This window comes from Oncorhynchus mykiss, chromosome 10, assembly GCF_013265735.2.
Source record: "Oncorhynchus mykiss isolate Arlee chromosome 10, USDA_OmykA_1.1, whole genome shotgun sequence".
NCBI lineage: Eukaryota > Metazoa > Chordata > Actinopteri > Salmoniformes > Salmonidae > Oncorhynchus > Oncorhynchus mykiss.
This window is the reverse complement of record NC_048574.1, coordinates 44,067,680-44,086,383: the sequence shown is the minus strand read 5'-3', so window position 1 is coordinate 44,086,383 and position 18,704 is coordinate 44,067,680. Positions and strand designations below refer to the sequence as shown.

At 41.2% G+C, this 18,704-nt stretch overlaps 3 protein-coding genes across 5 annotated transcripts; 1 reads left to right on the top strand and 2 right to left on the bottom strand.

Moving 5' to 3' along the window:
* Window positions 1-1,113: 1,113 nt before the first annotated feature.
* LOC110533984 (guanine nucleotide-binding protein G(I)/G(S)/G(O) subunit gamma-3) lies at window positions 1,114-6,498 on the top strand. The gene is made up of 3 exons (XM_021618598.2): window positions 1,114-1,336; window positions 4,745-4,844; window positions 4,970-6,498. Exons 2-3 carry the CDS (start codon window positions 4,746-4,748, stop codon window positions 5,096-5,098), a joined length of 228 nt encoding a protein of 75 aa, XP_021474273.1. The 5' UTR covers window positions 1,114-1,336; window position 4,745; the 3' UTR covers window positions 5,099-6,498.
* LOC110533983 (barrier-to-autointegration factor) lies at window positions 6,188-8,724 on the bottom strand. Of its 3 annotated transcripts, none has more exons than XM_021618596.2 (3): window positions 8,561-8,724; window positions 7,638-7,795; window positions 6,188-7,297 (listed from the first exon to the last, which is right to left on the bottom strand). In XM_021618596.2, exons 2-3 carry the CDS (start codon window positions 7,761-7,763, stop codon window positions 7,151-7,153), a joined length of 273 nt encoding a protein of 90 aa, XP_021474271.1. In that variant the 5' UTR covers window positions 7,764-7,795; window positions 8,561-8,724; the 3' UTR covers window positions 6,188-7,150. The 3 variants fall into 3 exon arrangements, with proteins under 3 accessions (XP_021474271.1, XP_021474272.1, XP_036846286.1); XM_021618597.2 differs by lacking the exon at window positions 8,561-8,724 and adding an exon at window positions 8,371-8,513; XM_036990391.1 differs by lacking the exon at window positions 8,561-8,724 and adding an exon at window positions 7,976-8,146.
* A 547-nt stretch (window positions 8,725-9,271) lies between these two features.
* Window positions 9,272-18,502, bottom strand: LOC110533982 (U4/U6.U5 tri-snRNP-associated protein 1). The gene is made up of 20 exons (XM_021618595.2): window positions 17,690-18,502; window positions 17,481-17,535; window positions 17,337-17,392; window positions 16,330-16,456; window positions 16,087-16,189; window positions 15,885-15,962; window positions 15,523-15,622; window positions 15,267-15,409; window positions 14,957-15,163; window positions 14,661-14,764; window positions 14,443-14,576; window positions 14,178-14,335; window positions 13,814-13,981; window positions 13,473-13,583; window positions 11,266-11,353; window positions 11,040-11,130; window positions 10,682-10,817; window positions 10,467-10,556; window positions 9,745-9,866; window positions 9,272-9,508 (listed from the first exon to the last, which is right to left on the bottom strand). Exons 1-20 carry the CDS (start codon window positions 17,955-17,957, stop codon window positions 9,490-9,492), a joined length of 2,358 nt encoding a protein of 785 aa, XP_021474270.2. The 5' UTR covers window positions 17,958-18,502; the 3' UTR covers window positions 9,272-9,489.
* Between the last annotated feature and the right edge of the window lie 202 nt (window positions 18,503-18,704).

Here is an 18,704-nt window from a genome sequence, read left to right as displayed (position 1 = left end):
GGAAACCTAGCACCATCCCTAAGGTGAAGCATGGTGGTGGCAGCATCATAATGTGGGGATGTTTTTCCGTGGCAGGGACTGGGAGATTAGTCAGGATCGAGTGAAAGATGACCGGTGCAAAGAGAGATTCTTAATGAAAACCTGCTCCAGAGCACTCAGGACCTCAGACTGGGGTGAAGGTTCACCTTCCAACAGGAAAACGACCCTAAGCACCCAGCCAAGACAACACAGGAGTAGCTTCAGGGCAAGTTTCTGAATGTCCTTGAGTGGCACAGCCAGAGCCCGGACTTGAACCGGATCGAATATCTCTGGAGAGACCTGAAAATAGCTATGCAGCGATGCTCCCCATCAAACCTGACAGAGCTTGAGAGGATCTGCAGAGAAGAATGAGAGAAACTCTCCAAATACAGGTGTGCCAAGCTTGTAGCTTCATAACCAAGAAGACTTGATGCTGTAATCGTTGCCAAAGGTGTTTCAACAAAGTGCTCAGTAAAGGGTCTGAAATCTTATGTAAATGTGACATATCCATTTTTATTTTCAGTACATTTGCAAAAATGTCTAAAAACCTGTTTTCACTTTGTCATTATGGGGTAATGTATGTAGATTGATGAGGGGGAAAAAAACATTTAATCAATTTTAGAATAAGGCTGTATCATAACAAAATGTGGAAAAAGTCAAGGGGTCTGAATACTTTCCTGAATGCAATGTATAGTGTATGCTGCTGCTAACCAGAGGCTCTATAATAGAAGACTCATCTGCTGCTGGCTAGCTACAAAATATCTCTTGCCAAGGTGGGAGAGACCATTGAGGGCAGTATGATGATAGAAGGTAAAAGTCAAAGAGCCCAGAGACTGCAGCAGTTCCCATGGCAACAGAAGAGAGAGATAGAGAGTTACTAATAAATAATATGAATTCTAACAGTGCACATCAATGATTGTGAATATTGTATTTTGCCTGGACACAACATCATGTTCATATTTTGTTATGCCAATTATTTCATCTGTGAGACTCCTATCCACCTCATTCCCCTTTCTTTTCATGTAGAGATGGTATGATCCAGCTCGCAGAAGAAAATCGATTCCAATGGAGCCCTCCTCCCTTTGCCCGGAAGGTTCCACTCACTGCAGAGGGGGTTCTTATGCATGTACTAGGAGTCTGATGTTCATTATAACAGAATTTCAGGGCACAGGACTGTTTACCAGAACGGTGTAGCATACATGAGGGGTGGGGTTCAGTTACACTAAAATCCCTAACACGGGCAGATAGAGGGAGAGAGAGAGGGAGGGAGAGAGAGAGAGAAGTGGAGGGAGAGCACCAGAAGAGGAATACAACAAGGGTAAGGGAGAGGATGACAAGAGGTGATGAAGGGAAGGAATATCAGAGGAGCGGGAGAGGCCCAGAATGGACTGGTGTTTTTGCCTCTCTCTTTCTCCAGTTAGCGATTTCTCTTCACACTTCTTGTCCATTCATTATTTGTTTCCTGTTGAACTTTCTCTGTGTACTGTCACTTCAACTTGATGTGTATTAACCAGGCAGTGGTGTACTGTCCCTTCAACTTGATGTGTATTAACCAGGCAGTGGTGTAGTGTCCCTTCAACTTGATTTGTATTAACCAGGCAGTGGTGTACTGTCCCTTCAACTTGATTTGTATTAACCAGGCAGTGGTGTACTGTCCCTTCAACTTGATTTGTATTAACCAGGCAGTGGTGTAGTGTCCCTTCAACTTGATTTGTATTAACCAGGCAGTGGTGTAGTGTCCCTTCAACTTGATGTGTATTAACCAGGCAGTGGTGTACTGTCCCTTCAACTTGATTTGTATTAACCAGGCAGTGGTGTACTGTCCCTTCAACTTGATTTGTATTAATCAGGCAGTGGTGTACTGTCCCTTCAACTTGATTTGTATTAACCAGGCAGTGGTGTACTGTCCCTTCAACTTGATTTGTATTAACCAGGCAGTGGTGTACTGTCCCTTCAACTTGATTTGTATTAACCAGGCAGTGGTGTACTGTCCCTTCAACTTGATTTGTATTAACCAGGCAGTGGTGTGCTTATAGCCTTCGCATATTTGATGTGGATGTGATTTGATGATATTCACATACATCTAGATCTTTGTGTTGAGGCATTTGTGCATTTTGCCCAGTTTTTTTGGCTGCCTGAGCCATTCAATTGGTGTGTTCCCGTCAAATGAGGTCCCACAAATAACTGTCCATATCAAATATATCTACAAAATCCCATCATCCTGACCTAAAACTATTTGTTTTCAACAAGAATAAGGGGCTGTTTCTATACTTTCTATAAGCTCTAGAGATTGTCCTGCCATTGGGATCATAGTGCTGCCTGCTTGAACATATAATGACAGACAAACCCATGGTAAAATAAATAGAATATAACCTATTTTACATTATTCATAGATTACAGCTAGAGTGGTAATGGTAGAGAAAATCATACATGGTCTCTGAACATACGTGTATTGTACTCTTGGTGGTCCACATATTCTATAAAAAGCACTTATCTTTCAGCCAGTACATATACACATATTAAAGATGCCCTCCGGGATCCAAATTCATAACATATATTTAACGAATTGGATTCGTAACATATCCCACGAAATGCTAAATTCGAATGATATCATACAAATGGCAAAATTCGTAACATATCATACGAAATGGATGACATAGTACACAATTGGATGACGTAGTACACGAAAAACGTAGACCACGTTTGGCTCGTGACCACCACTTTCAAAACTACTGGATGAAATTTTACAAAAGTTTGAGATTGCATCTTTAACCGACTTAAGATGACTATCTGTATAGCAAATAAATTGTACACTGACAATTAAACCAATCATCCATGTACACATTATGAATTGTCCTACAGCTTGTGAAGATGCATTCAACAATTTAAACGATTTTACTGAGTTCAAATCAAATGACATTTTATTTGTCACGTGCCGAATACAACAGTATTTCCGTGAATAGATTTAAGAAAATATTTACTAAATAAAATAAAGTAAAAATTAACACAATAAAAGAACAATAACGAGGCTATATATAGGGGGTACAAGTTAGTCAAGATAATTTGTACATGTAGGTAGGGGTAACGTGACTATGCATAGATAATAAACAGCAAGTAGCAGCAGTGTAAAAACAAGGGGGGGGGGATCTATGCAAATAGTCTGGGTGGCCATTTGATTAATTGTTCAGCAGTCTTATGGTTTGGGGATAGAAGCTGTTAAGGAGCCTTTTGGACCTAGACTTGGCACTCTGGTACCGCTGGCCGTGCGGTAGCAGAGAGAACAGCCTGTGACTTGGGTGACTGGAGTCTTTGCAATTTTGTTGGGCCTTCCTCTGACACCGCCTAGTATAAAGGTCCTTGATGTTACAGTTCATATAAGGAAATCAGTCAATTGAAATAAATTCATTAAGCCCTAATCTATGGATTTCACATGACTGGGCAGGGGCGCAGACATGGGTGGGCCTCGGAAGGCATAGGCCCATCCAATTGATAGCCAGGCCCAGCCAATCATAATTAGTTTTTCCACAAAAAAGGGCTTTATTACAGACAGAAATACTCCTCAGTTTCATCAGCTATCCGGGTAGCTGGTCTCAGACGATCCCGCAAGTGAAGAGGACGGATTTGGAGGTCCTGGGTTGGCATGGTTACATGTGGTCTGCGGTTGTGAGGCCGGTTGGACGTACTGCTAAATTCTCTAAAATGACGTTGGAGGCGGCTTATGGTAGATAAATTAACATTTAATTATCTGGCAACAAGTATGGTGGACATTCCTGCAGTCAGCATGCCAACTGCACACTCCCTCAAAACTTGAGACATCTGTGGCATTGTGTTGTGTGACAAAACTGCACATTTTAGAGAAGCCTTTTGTCCCCAGCACAAGGTGCACCTGTAAAAAGATCATGCTGTTTAATCAGTTTCTTGATGTGCCACACCTGTCAGGTGGATGGATTATCTTGGCAAAGGAGAAATGCTCACAAACAGAGATGCAAACCAATTTGTGCACATCATTTGAGAGAAATAATATTTGTGTGCATATGGAACATTTCTGGGATCTTTTATTTCAGCTCATGAAACATGGGACCAACATGTTGTGTTTATATTTTTGTTCAGCATAAAAACTGATTGTTATTATATATAGATTAGATAGTTTTTCTTGGGCAGAGAGCTTATTTGTAATTTTTTTATTTAACCTTTATCTAGGCAAGTCAGTTTATAAGAACAAATTCTTATTTTACAATAACGGCCTACCACGGCCACACCTTCCCCTAACCCCGATGCTGGGCCAATTGTGCGCTGCCCTATGGGACTCCCAATCACGGCCGGCTGTGATACAGCCTGGAATCAAACCAGGATCTGTAGTGACACCTCTAGTAGTGAAATGCAGTGCCTTAGACAGCTGCGCCACTAGGGAGTCCTGAGTGGCAAGGAAGTAGTAAATTACACCATTGGTCCCTGGAGATGGAAGGAGAGCAGAGGAACGTTGAAGTAAATTAGTGGAATTGGAAAACTCATTCATATATTAATATATTCAAATATTCCTATATTTTCACTGATAAGAATCCATAGAAATGTAAGCTACCTAGAATGAATGCAGTGCAATGTTTTAATGTGATACACCATGATGTACATCTGCCTTTCCAGCCGTCAGTGGTCTTTTTTCTGAAACAAATAATTGAATGTGTTTGTGTCAATCATGTGCCATATTTATTATTGGCTCTCTTGACAGGATGAAAGGCGACACCCCAGTGAACAGCACCATGAGTGTTGGCCAAGCCAGGAAGCTGGTGGAGCAATTGAAGATTGAAGCCAGTTTTTGCAGGATCAAGGTAAGCCTCGGAGGAGGCATCATGCCCATTGAAACTGAGGGGGCACATTGCGCGTGCCTTGATGCCTTTGGTGTATGCCCACACCTTCATTTCCAGTCTTAATTACCACTACTTGCCACCCTCAGGTATCAAAGGCGGCTGCAGACCTGATGGCATACTGTGATAACCACGCGATTGAGGACCCCCTCATCACCCCTGTGCCCACCTCAGAGAACCCATTCAGGGAGAAGAAGCTCTTCTGTGCACTCCTTTGAGACAAGCCACAGGATGTTGTGAAATACAATGTCCAGACAAAAATGCAAACAATGCGTAACCATTAACATGAGTCATGATAGCCTTTCATAACAAATACACATCTAAAACACACCAAGAACGCTAACAATCTTGAACCTGAAGAAAAACATACAAGTGGATATACTGTAAATATTATGCAACATGAAATAGCTCATTTCTGAAATCAACTCAATAGGCAAGATGGATGATGGAGGGGTGACAACACAAATTGGAATTATTTGTAACTTTTAATACACACTTCATGGTAAATATCCATTGCCTGCCCTAATCAGCCTTTGTTAAATAGTTTGTGTGCGACAGACAGTCCTGGATGTCACTTTTTTAATCTTTGTTGCAGAAATGTAGGTGCCACTGGATCAGTAATTGAATCTTCATTTAACTAGGCAAGTCAGTTAAGAACAAATTCTTATTTACAATGACAGCCTAGGAATAGTGGGTTAACTGCCTTGTTCAGGGGCAGAACGACGGATTTTTACCTTGGGGATTTGATCTAGCAACCAAAAGGCTAGGCTACCTGCCGCCCAGTAAGAGGGTATTAAGAGGACAAGGCAATACACACTGACCCAAATAATTCCACTGGTGTGTACAAGTGGTAAGCTGCCTTAACACAGGATCAGTGATCTAAAAAGAGAGGTTCCCAATAAATGATCAATGATGTTTATTTATTTAACTAGGCAAGTTAAGAACAAATTCTTATTTACAATGGCGGCCTACAACGGCCAAACCCGGACGACGCTGGGCGAATTGTGTGCCGCCCTATGGGACTCCCAATCACAGCCGGTTGTGATACAGCCTGGATAAATGATAAGTGGTTTAATTTGTCAAGTGGGAGCCTAATAATAAATAAGTTATGCCTTTATGACAATATCATTAACTAAGAGGTACATTTCGAGACCAAGTCTTTAAGGTTGCTTAGGAATATTATCACTCTTAAGATCAATGTTACAATGTAGACCTTCACTGTTTATATTTCTTAAAAATAAAGAGCTCTGAATAAAAGGAGACGTCGGTAATCAAAGATTAAAATAAACACTGTCACCAAAAACAAGTTTGCATTTCATTTGTGATTTTATTTCCCCCCCAAAAATGGCAAAAACAAAACAAACCCAGAATTGTCCAGATCTTGCAGTTGGTTTTGTTCATTTCAAAAGAAAAATATAAAAACGAATATGCTTTCACAGTCAAAACACAAAAACATGAACCAGTATTTCAGAAAAACCATCATTCAGCAATTAAACGCGCATGCCTAGAAATTACTTCCTGGAACAACAGTGCTCCTTTTCGTGGGTTTACTTTAGGCTTTCATTTTGTGTGTGAAAATTAGGTGATTTGTGGTAGATAACTTAAGTAGATCGTGGATAAAAAAAAAAAATTATTACAACATTGAGGCATCTCTTCAACTTTGACAAAAACAAACACAAGATAACATGGAGCAATTACACCTTAGTGTTTCCTGTGAACTCTGTTTTGTAAAAATGAACAGTAACATCTTGACATTTTAACTATAGATGTTAAAGCTATCTGGTATCTAAAATGGTTTAAAATCCTATTATAAGTTAATTTAAATAAATTCACGGGCAAACAGTCAGTTGGAGATGAGTACAAACATTAGTTAGTTATATGAAGGGACCGTGTTGATAAGTTTTCCTTTGACAGAGAACAAATTGAAATAACACATTGCAGGAAAACCAAAATGAGCTCATTCCCAACGTTTCTGTGCAGCCAAATATTTTAATCATAGAAAAGGTCAGCATTACAGAGCTACACAGTTGGGTGTAACAACCCCATGGGTGACTGCAGCAAAGTATGTCTTACTGATTTTAAAAGCATTCTTAAGTCTGTAAGACTATAGTTCAAAAATAACTGGGTCTTACGACGTCCGACTTTGCTTAACTTCCTCATGTGCAGTGAGAGTCCATATGAGGTGTAAGTTGATGTGAGATCACAGTAGAGGTAAATGGATGTTTGCGATTTAGAAATTGGAAAAACTGAAACTGGATAAAATAGCTTCTCTACAGGAAAGAATCGCACCACTCACGCAGGCAGCCGTAGCAATCGCCCTGCTGTTTGACATTGGCCCCGCATGTATCTTTCAGCCAGTCCCGGAATAGCTCCTCATCCTTCTTCAGCACTAGGAACTGACCCAGGACCACGTAAGCCTATGGGAGTACACAAGTGAGAATTGAGGGGGAAAAAAATAGAACACGGACACACTAAGCACTAGGTAAAATTAATATACAAAACAAAGTTCCATTATCTCTTATGTCCATCGGCACAGCCACAAGAGGACTGGCCACCCCTCAGAGCCTGGTTCCTCTAGGTTCCTTTCTTTTTAGAGAGTTTAACCCGTCACCATGCCTATCTGCATTGTTTGCGCTTTGGGTTTTAGGCTGGGTTTCTGTATAAGCACTTAGTGACATCTGCTGATGTAAAAATGGGCTTTAGAAATATATTCAATCGATTGATTAAAGTTCCAAAGTTAAGTAAACTCTGCATCACCTTGTCGAAGCCCTTCTCCTCCAGTCTCTTGCCAAGCACCTCTCCAATGCCAGCAAGTGCATTGACTAACTTCTCCCCCATGGGTTCTGCCACAAACTCTTTGTGTTTCTGGGATGTTGACGACATGGCTGCTTTCTGTCAGTGATCACCTAGAGTACCTTCACACAAGGAACAGAATAGAAAATGAAGTAATTCACTACAATTGGAGGTTATTGAACCTTTTATCTACTGCTTTTGGTTTTCAACAGTTGAGGCACACACTTGATCTACACCAATATATATGGTGTTGCTAGCTGTTGCTAGGTGTTTCTAACGAACGTATATTAAACAGGACATACCGGGTGAACATGACAAACAGCAGTGCCACAATTTGCATAAAACATATTGGGAGTGCCCTAGCATGACCTCAGTGTCTTACAAGTTCCAAACTGAAACCAAAACCTTTCCATGTTCTTTGTGGGAAACAAATACTCCTTGTATGCTAACTTGACCAGGACCACAGTGTAATGCACGCAAAGCTACATTGTGAGTTTGCTAATATACATAGCCACAGTATTTTTGGAGCTCTCAAACTCCGCGCCCAACAGCTTCACTTGAGCTAGCTAGTTAGCCATTTAGCAAGCAAAAGTGTAACCAGCTAGCTTCTAGTGATAAAAAGCTTGCTACGTCAGAAATAACTAGCTTCTAGCTACGTAGACACGTGTTTGGAGCATACAATTGAACTGAAACTCACATGACTATTCAATGTTTGCTAATGGTGATTGTGTGCTAGCTAACTAGCCTGAGCTGACGGATCTAACGTGTGCGGTCTGCTTCTATGGATATATTATAGCTAGTCTCCCGTGCCACCAATCAGATTTAAAGCAAACGTAGATGTTTAGAATATTACGACTATTCGACTCGCGTAGTGGTGTATAAGCTACCTTGTTTCTTGTCGTACGCGGTTTCGTGACCTTTTCCAACCACGAAGAGTAGACGGTAGTTACCGCACCGGTTGTGTATGTGATAAATGGTTTTCATAAATTCCGATAACACTTCCTTATCCCGCCGTTATGTTATTTCCGTTTCCGTTATTTCATTTTGCAACTCAGATTTAATAAAAAAACTCTGGTTCGTAAATGTGAAGTTGCCACTTTGCCACGTGTAATTTAGGCCTACTTCTAATAATCATCGTCCAAATGTATCTCAAAAGCATTTCAATGTTTAATATTCAGCTTTCAAAAGATACACATATTGTTGATATCTTCTCTATATTTGATTGGTGTTGTCAAATTCTCTTTGATCTCCACAAGTGCATAGACTACAGTGTAGGGTCTAAGCAAGGGGCCCATTTGGGAATGTGTGTGTATGTCTGTGTGACTTACATAAAGATTTTGGTTAATGGCATCTGTCAATAATGAATCAATGCTTTGTTATTTCTACCAAAATCTTTGAAATAATTTATTCAGTGCATGTGTTGTGTGCTGTACAAGTGTGTTAAAGTGGGAGAGACAGAGGATACATATTAAACCTTACCCGACTCACATGAAATAACCTACACACAATGCTGCCCCAACTTCAGCACCTTGCAATTTCAATGGTTTAATTTGCCCCTGAAAACAAATACATTTGGGAAATAAAAAAAGGAACAAGAATTCATGTCAAATCTTTAATGTATGTAAATAACAATCCTTGTTTACATAAATCCAGGATCAAAAGCAAAAACTCTACTTTCTTTACACACAACAGCAATATGCAGCTACTTGATTTTATTCAACAAGGAAAATAAAATGTAAAACATCTCAGTCTGTGTTTGTGTCTAACGGTGCACAGCCTGCATCCTCACTGGTCAGATCCCTCCTCTCAACCACATCTATTTGGTGATGTTGTTTCTGAGGAAAGAGGAGGAATACAGGCCAAACATATTAAGAGGGAAACAGACAGCAGTGTGAGTAATATTTAGGTACATAATCTATGCAGGTCACATTCTCCTTTAAATGAAATACTGAAATGAAATATTCTGAGCTGCTCTGTCATTCTCAAACAGCGCCACTATAATTAAACTAGAAATACATACATCTAAGGCAGGGAAAGAGAGGACTAAGAAAGAGGTTTGTAAAATACTCACGCATTCATGCTCTTCCCACTCCCACTCAGAACAATGTAAGGTGTTTTTTGTGACTTCTGTTTCTCCTGAAGCAAAGCGACCGTTCCTAGAGGGGTATCACTACTGCTCATCTTCTTCAGCAGCTGATAAGAGAGACAGGTGGGGGATACATTTAAATACCTCCTCGGTCAAACCACTGACTAGACTAAAGTAGAGCTGGGCCATATGAACAAAAATCCATAGTGCGATAAATTGCCTGAATTGATGCGTTAGGGATAAATAGAACAATTACTTTAGAACATTAAATCTGCACCACAGATTTATTTATGATAATTTTAACTACTAGTTTGATGGTTGCAGCCATCAATTGCCCAATTAACAATCCCCCACATTAGCAAACTGATTTCATTCCAAAACATCACATTTCTCTAGTATAGGCTACATATTGTAATGAAATATAAGCAAAATGCCTGCGATAAGTGATCGGTATCGATAATATTTGGTTATCGTCCCAGGTCTAGACTAAACTGGGCAAGCCCTGCAACCTGAATGGTCTTGTAAGGCCTGGAAAATAAAGTGTGTTATTCAATTGAAAGCCATATGAGAGTTTGGATGAAAAGTATCAGATAAAACAAGATTTTAACTTAAATGAGAGACAAAAATACTGATTTCAGTCCTACCAAGTAGGGCTTGCCACTTCAAAAGTGACCTAAAATAATCTGAGTGAGCAAGGTCAGACATACCGCTTCCTCTTCCAGCTTTTTCATCCTCCTCTCAGTCTTCATCTTGCCAGACCCCTTCCCATGGAACCGATGTGAGAGCTGCCGGAAAGCCTAGAAAAGGAATAGGATTAGGGTGCAATATTCTCGACGAACACCCTTTACCTACATCAAAACAGCAGTTGACAAAAGCAACATTCTGTATGTCAATGATGTTAAGGGAAGATTAAATAATCTACCTCTTTGGGAGTGAGCTTCCGCCCAGATTCATCCACATACTCAATCTTGACGTCAGGCTTGTAGGCGTCCTTCTCCTTGAAGTCCTGGGTGAAGCCTCTATATTCCTCCCTCCGACTGTACTTGTCATCTATAGTCCTAGAGAATTGGAGAAACAAGACCAGAGAGTTGGAGGGGCTAAAGGGTTTTCATACATTACAGTTAGGACTCCATTTTACATCCGCAACTTAACGAGTCACTGCGCTAAAAACATGGAACACACAAAACATGCCACTTTATTTATGATGTAACTTTTTCAATGTCTTTGAGCAAGCAGCAATTATTTGGGCAGCATAAGCACACAAAGCACAGGGAACTCACATCTTGTCCTCAATGCTGTAGTTATCATTGGGCAGGGCACCGGTAGGAGCACGGACACGGGATATCTTCTGCATTTGAGTGTCCAAGAGACCTAAGGGAGAGAAGGAGAGTATGAAAGAAATAATGAAAATTGTAAAGGAGAGAGACGAGAGGAATAGACCAGAAACATTACATGACAGTCCTTTACTAAGCAAATACTGTCAGTGGGGCTACTCCAATCTCTTACCCTTATTCTTGCACAGCGCCAAGGCGGCAGCCAGCCCAGAGCTGACAATGGGTTCTTCATCCAGGATGGTGGTTGATGCTGTGGAGAACTATGAGATGGAAGCAAAAGGTGAGTAAGGTGAGCACATACAGCTGACAAACATTTTCACCTCAGTAGTTCAGATGGGAAAGCCTTGTGTATTTTTATGGGTTATCATGGTTAGGGCTGTTACGGTGACCATATTACCGCCACACCAGTGGTCACGAGTCAAGGCCGCAGTCAAATACCACGTGACCATTTAAGGTAACTAGGCTTTTCCAAAACTGCACACTGATACCACTGATGGTCATTAGTAGCCTACCAAACTTGCTAAGGCTAGTCGCTAATGGCCTGGTACTCAGCGCTCTATTGTCCCTAAATCAGGTCCTAACTGCCGGGTACTCAGGCGTCATACTGTCCCTCTAATCACTCTTTGACAATGCAAATGCCATCTAAAATCTAATCAAACACTTCATGAGAGCCCATGAGCGCATGTTGCTCAACATTTCTATAGGCACCGTTGCGGTGTGAGAAAACAGAGTTGATTGCTTCTTAAAAAGAGAATCCCATCATCTTTCGATAAACTAGGCCACCTATATTTATTTCACAACAGAGGAGTATTTGTCTGTAATAAAGCCCTTATGTGGGGGGGGAAACTCATTGTGATTGGCTGGGCCTGGCTGCCATGGCTGCACTCCTGCCCAGTCATGTGAAATCTATAGATTAGGGCATAATGAATATATTTAAATTTGACAGATTTTCTTATATGAACTGTAACTCAGTAAAATCTTTGAAATTGCCTCATGTTGCGTGTATATTTTTGTTCAGTATAATTTCACACTTATTATTTGGTATATGTGAAGACTAGATTAAATTGAGAATAGTCTGATGAGTGACAATATTCACAACTTGTGAATGATCCCCAGCATACGCTGTGTGTGTGTGTGGTATATATATATATATATATATATATATATATATATATATATATATATATATATATATATATATATATATATATATATATATATATATATATATATATATACATATATATACACACACACAACATTTGACCATAAAAATGCACCTTTATAATGAAGCATTTCATGCATCATCGCATTTGTGAATTTATGTAAGATAGACTTCGTAATGTGATGAGTAGATTGGATAGTCATAATTTAAGCTAATAATATAAGACAAATAGAATATGACGTCCATCTAAACTGGAGGAGGAAATTATTGTCCAAAAACAAAGTAGCACTGACCCAACAATGATGAATATGGGGGGGGGGGATTCCAAATCTAAAATAATTCCACACATATTCCACACATATTATTAGTAGGCTATATGTAAAGACCACATTAAATTAAGAGTAGTCTGATGGGTGAGAATATTATCAAGTTCTAGCCAAATTGGGAATTAGACTGATGGTATGTGCAGCCTGCAGAAGAAACAGAGCAGAGCTCATGTCTTTCATGCGACTTTTTTCAAATCATTAGTCGCATCATGCAGGCTTAGAATGTATAAAAACATATAGCCTAACATTTGTATCACAATATAAAGTTGCATAAATAACTCTAAATTAAGCATATAGGAGTACCTGGTTCTTTGTTAACTGCTCAACACAGAATAGCCACATGTGCGCACTCCCTCAACTCATTTGGAGAAAATACACTATTTTATTCAGCTTTGTTTAATTGTATTCTTCATACTATAAAAGAATACCACGGAATTCCAAGCTAATCTTGTCTGCTAAATGAACTAGTGTAGCCCACAGCCATATGGCATAGCCAGATCAGGGCCTAACATAAGGAGAATTCAGAGTATGTTATTCTGTTCTTCTGAAATAGACTACATTTTCATCATGTTTCTCTAGACCGGTCTAAAATAAATAATGCATTTATTGTGATGTTGTACGCTATATTAAATGGATTTATTAGACTAAAATGTAGATGTTCCAAAAGTCAGCATCAGTGGATGTTAAACATGCTTATGCTAATAGTCAATTACAGTGACACCAGCAGTTATTTGCATGACAATCACCAGCTGACAAAATTAAATGATCGCCACAGCCTTAATCGTAGTACGTTATTCTGTAAATGACCCACCAGGGGACTCCAACCAGCACTACTGGTAAATGCATGGAAAAATGGAAGAGACAACAAGGCAGGAGGATGACACTCACATCAGGCTGCTTCTGTTCCTCATCCACGTTGACGATGCTCCAGCCAACGTTCTCATCCTCATCCGAGTCTGATCCTCCGGCCCCATCTCTCGCCGCCTCCTGTTCGAAATCCTAGAAACAGAAGGATACAGTTGATACAGACTCAAACCAGTGTGTTCAAGTGCAAACACACAACAGAGCTCATGGATATGTCAAGTCTCTCTACTGAGCACACTAGAATACAATTGTAACAGTTTCCTTGTTTATGATGTGATTATGTGCCAATTCTAATGATATATATATATATATATATATATATATTTTACCAATTAGCTATATCCCATCTCTTAAAATGTACCCACCATGATATCCTCCTGGTCCTCTCTGTTTCCTGACAGACCGTAGGTGGGGATGTCACCCAGAGTTCTGCAGAACTCAGAGGTGGCGTTAAATACAATGTTCAGGTTGTTCTTGTTGTCTTCGTCGTCACTGCCGTCCACTCTTGCAAGCCATGGGACCTGCTCTGCCACCTGAAGCACAAGAGAGTGAGAGCAATGTTTAACCACTTATTGGTGATTTAATAGCACAAAATTTTGACGGTAATCTACACAATATTGCAGTGTTCAGTCATCAAATTAGGGATCAATGCACAGGATAGAATCTTTGGCCACAGTGATATTTTAAGTAGAGTAAAGAGAGGAACATTTCTGAACAGAATGCTCACACCTTTTCCCCAGAGTCTTGGAGCAGCTGCTTCTGTTTGAGCTTCCTCTGCTTCTCCAGCTGCTTCTGTTTGAGCTTCCTCTGCTTCTCCAGCTGCTTCTGCAGATCTTGCTCTGCCTCGTCCTCCTCCAGCACAGCCGGCTCAGTGGGGATGAAGTCCTCTGAAGGAAGAGTAAAGTGTAAGTGTTGTCATAATATTAAACAAAACATGAGTAAACCATACATTTGTTTCGCTCATCACTAAACCACTAACAGATGTCTCCCTCACCATCATCACTGATGTCCATGTCTGCCATCCTGATGTCATCTGACTGTTGGGGTACATCTAGTCCCGGTATGATGACACCCTCCTTTGACACCTCCTGGCCCTCATCCATCTGCCGGCGACCTCGACCCCGAACCCTGAAGGAGAGACAGAGAAAGAGTCAGACTGAAACTAAGGTGGCTCATCTGTCATATTCCACTTGAAGCGGAGAGGAGCAGAACCTGGAGCCGAAGTCGGTGTTGCGAGTGTCGTCTAGTTGGAGCTCGTCAGGCAACGCCTTCTTCCTGATCTTCCTGACGCGCTGCTTGGTCTTCTTAAAGCCCACCTTTAACAACAAAAGTAGTAAGAATCTGTGTGAACAACCATTAATGAGAGCTCATATAGTGTGTGAACAAATCTCCAAAAAAACACAGCATTCAAAAGTAGACACATTTACACATGAAACCTGAGAGAAAACATATTCAAAAGACAGCTTTCCCAGGCCCTCTCCAGAGCAGCACCTCCCCACAACCCTCACCATCTCCTGTGGTGTGTAGTACTCTGAGGCAATAGCGAGAGCCGGCATCTCCAGGGACTGGGCCTGGTTTCTCAGGGTCTCCCGGATGGCCTGCAGCTCCCGTTCCCGTTCCCCCTCAGCACAGCCCCCTTTGCTCAGCTGGAAACTCTTCTTCTTCTCTCCATCAATCTCCTCATCATACTTGCCCAGCACAGTGCGCGGCTTGAACTGCAGAGAATAAGTGCAGAGGCGGACATTGGTCAGTGAGATTGAATTAAGCATGAGAGCGACATGACAGCATTTCCAAAATGAAGACGAACTCTTTTCTTACCGTAGCCATGTCATCGACACTCTCGTCCTCTTCGTAAGCTTTGTAATCAGGCTTTTTCTTCTTCAACTCCACATTCTTCTCAGCCTTTTCTTTGTCCACTAGACCCACGTTTACAAGTACATCGCCCTCCTCTTCAAGCACACCTGAAAGAGACACACAAAGGCCAAGTGTGTGGGTGTTTGATGAGGGTCTGGTGTAGGCACGGTCTTCATTGATATATTTCTGTGTTACTGTTAACATTTCAACCTCCTCTCACCTTGGTCTTGCAGTGTGAGGATGACAGTCTCCCCTTCATTAAATGACTCCATCCTATGCTGCACAGTGAGACCCTTTAGGTCCCGAGAACTGTAAGCGGCCTTTAACAAAGATAAGCAGAATAACATAAGAGGCATTTTCTAACCCCAGATAGGGCGACAACTCAGTCTGCACAGAATTAAGACATCAAGCATCCTACATCAAGCATGGTGTCACAGGTCTCAAACTCCATAGGGGGAAACTGACAGATTCACTGAATGCTGTTCAAATCTAGCCTGCACTCATACACAAAACCAGAAGACAGTGTCTTCACAATCGTAAGTTGAGCAGGTGAGATATTCAACGCAAGAAAGAAGATTTTACCTTCTTGGTCTGGCCAAACTCCTCATCCACCAGATTGCTCACACCAAACTCCTCATCCATTTCCTGCAGAAGTTTGGCCTGATAGGGAAAGCAAAGAAATCAAAAGGAACCAATCAAACAGAGTACAAAATCATAACTAAGACAAGCATCTCCCTTCATCTCACAGCCCTCCTGCTCCCCACATGGTTCCCTCCCTACTCACTCTCTTCTCTGCCAGTTCTTTCTCTTTGGCCATCTTCCGGCTCCTCTCCACCCAAGCTACAGTGTCGTCCAGCCAGTCTCCCTCTGCTAAAGTCTTCACTTTCCTGAAGTAGAAGAAAAAAAAAGTGGACGAGGAAGAGAAAATAAAAAAAGTTACATTAAATCACTTATCAATGTTGTGCAAGTTGGTGGAGTATGTTGGTGGAGTATGTACAGCCAAAACCTTCCTGCAGTTAGACCTTACCCCAGTTTCTTATTGAGGAGCCTCTTCTCCTTCATAGCAGCCAGTTTCTCCCTCATCTCGTTCTGCTGTTTGATGTACACAGGGTTGATCGTCTCCGCAACCATTGGCTGCTCCTTCGTACCGAGCTCTGGGGCAGCAAACATGGGTGAGCCAGTCACGATCAGCCACACATGACGTCACTACTATAGACTATGGGCTGCATTTCAAACACAAAAGACACAGCCTACTCCACTTACCCTCACCTTAAGCCTTTGGGTGTTATCCCCGCGGCCATCTTTGCCGTCGGTCCAAACAATTAGCCAAGCAAGTAAAGTTGGCAACATAAGCCCCTCAGCCCCCGTTTTTTTATCAAGTTTGCAAGTGTACAATTCTGTTCACTCCGGGGCCTGAAACACCCCATAATTAAATTTGCGATGATTGCACATCCACTAAGAAAAGTCATCCGAAACTTAACAGCAACATCAATATGGAGAAGTCAACATGTAAGTAAAAACAAATGTAAATAAGTTAGAAATTGTGCTACTAATGCACATGACGGCACTAACATACATCGTAAAAGTTATGTTTTTGTTTGGTTAGCTTTTGGAAACATTAGCTAGTGCATACAACTTTCCCTGACATCACACTTCTACATTGTAATTTTCGATTTACCTGATATCATCAGATGGCCAGCATTCGATGTCTGCTGATGCGTTATCTTCTAGCCAAGATATGAAATGCAATCATAATGAACTATAGCTCATATGAACAAAAAACACAAACACCAGCTACCGGTTCCATTACGACTGAAAACAACTGTGGGACTAACGAGTGACAAATTTCCAGGCAAGGGAGGTCCATTTAAAATGAATTAATTCTTCCCTCGCCCTGCAAGTGTCAATTCACCATACATCATGATGCATCAGAAGAGTCCAATTCATTTGAGGGCTGAGGATGAATCTTTTACGTGTTTGCAGCCATGGCAATCTAGTTCTAACCAGAGACACCATATGGCTCAAGTGTCTCACCTTTAGTTGTGTCAGTCATTTCCAGAGGCTTCAGACCAAGCTTGGCCCTCAGCTTGCTGTTAAGAAAGGCAGGCAGGTTAGAAAGTTATTCAGAATTTACTTACACCATCATCAGGGCACCATCATTCATTGTCCGTCACTTACTTTGTCTCTTCAATGCTAAGTGAGGCATCTCCACTTGCAGACTGTGGTCCAATTCCTAAAAGGAAATTTACAATTTAAGTGAAAAACACAGGAGAAAAGATAGCATCTTCAATATCATACCTGCAGACTATATGAGTGTATTGCGCACTGACTGGTTCTAATTATGTATGTATGTAATTGTTTAAGCCAGGATATTTGCCTGCATTTACCTGGAGTCTCTTGATATCCGGCCTCCACTTTTTCTTTCTTTACGCGAGGCTCCCCAGCACTCCTTTCGCCTTTACTGCGACCTTCTCTCTCGGAACCCCGTCCGCTCCTTTCCTTCGATCTGGACCGTTTCCTCTTCTCCCTCTCTCGGGTGACATTTCGTTCCTTGTCCCTCTCTCGCTCCTTGTGACGGTGTTTTTTGTGTTCGCGGTGACGCTCTTCTGCATCCTTATCACGCCCTTTCTCCTTATGTTTTTTCGACGACCCCATCTTCCTTGTTATGTGCTGTACAACTACAAAGTGATGTCTAACGTTAACTAGTTTAAAAGAAGTACCACCAATTTACCGGTCTGTGCAACTAACGTGCCAGCGACAACGTTAGCTGGCTAGAGGGAAACCGTTTAACTATAATCAAAATGCTTGCTAGTCAACCCCCATCTTGGTGCAATCTCCAACAAATGTTTTAAGCTAGTCTTTACGTATGAGTGAATAACAACTAACAAACACACTGGAAACGAATGGACGACTTGTTGTTAAGACCTTTTGGGATGTATTTCTGGTGTCATATGAAACGTCACATCCTTGGTTTTATGCTGCATTCAAAACAACTGGGAACACGGAAAAATACGAGGTCAAAGCATAACGTAATTGATATTCAGGTCGGAAAGTCGGAGCTCTGGAAAGAGGCCCGATGTCCGAGTTGGATTACTGTTCAAATCGATTTTTCCCAGTTGTTTTGAACACACTGAAGTCGGAGATTCCAAGTTCCGAGTTACTATTTGTTTTGAATGCTGCATCGATATTAGAAAATAAAATAAAAATCGGAAAATAAACAACAAGCTCCTACTGCGAAAAATCGTTATGAACTATCATCAAACTCGGAATTCCAAGTCTTTCTGACCTGAAGAGCACTGACGTCATGATTTCACCTCGATTTACCAGTTTTCTTGAAAGCAAATGCTTTCAGTGCGTTCAAGTAAACTGGGAACTCGGAAAAAAGAACGAGCTCCGACTGGA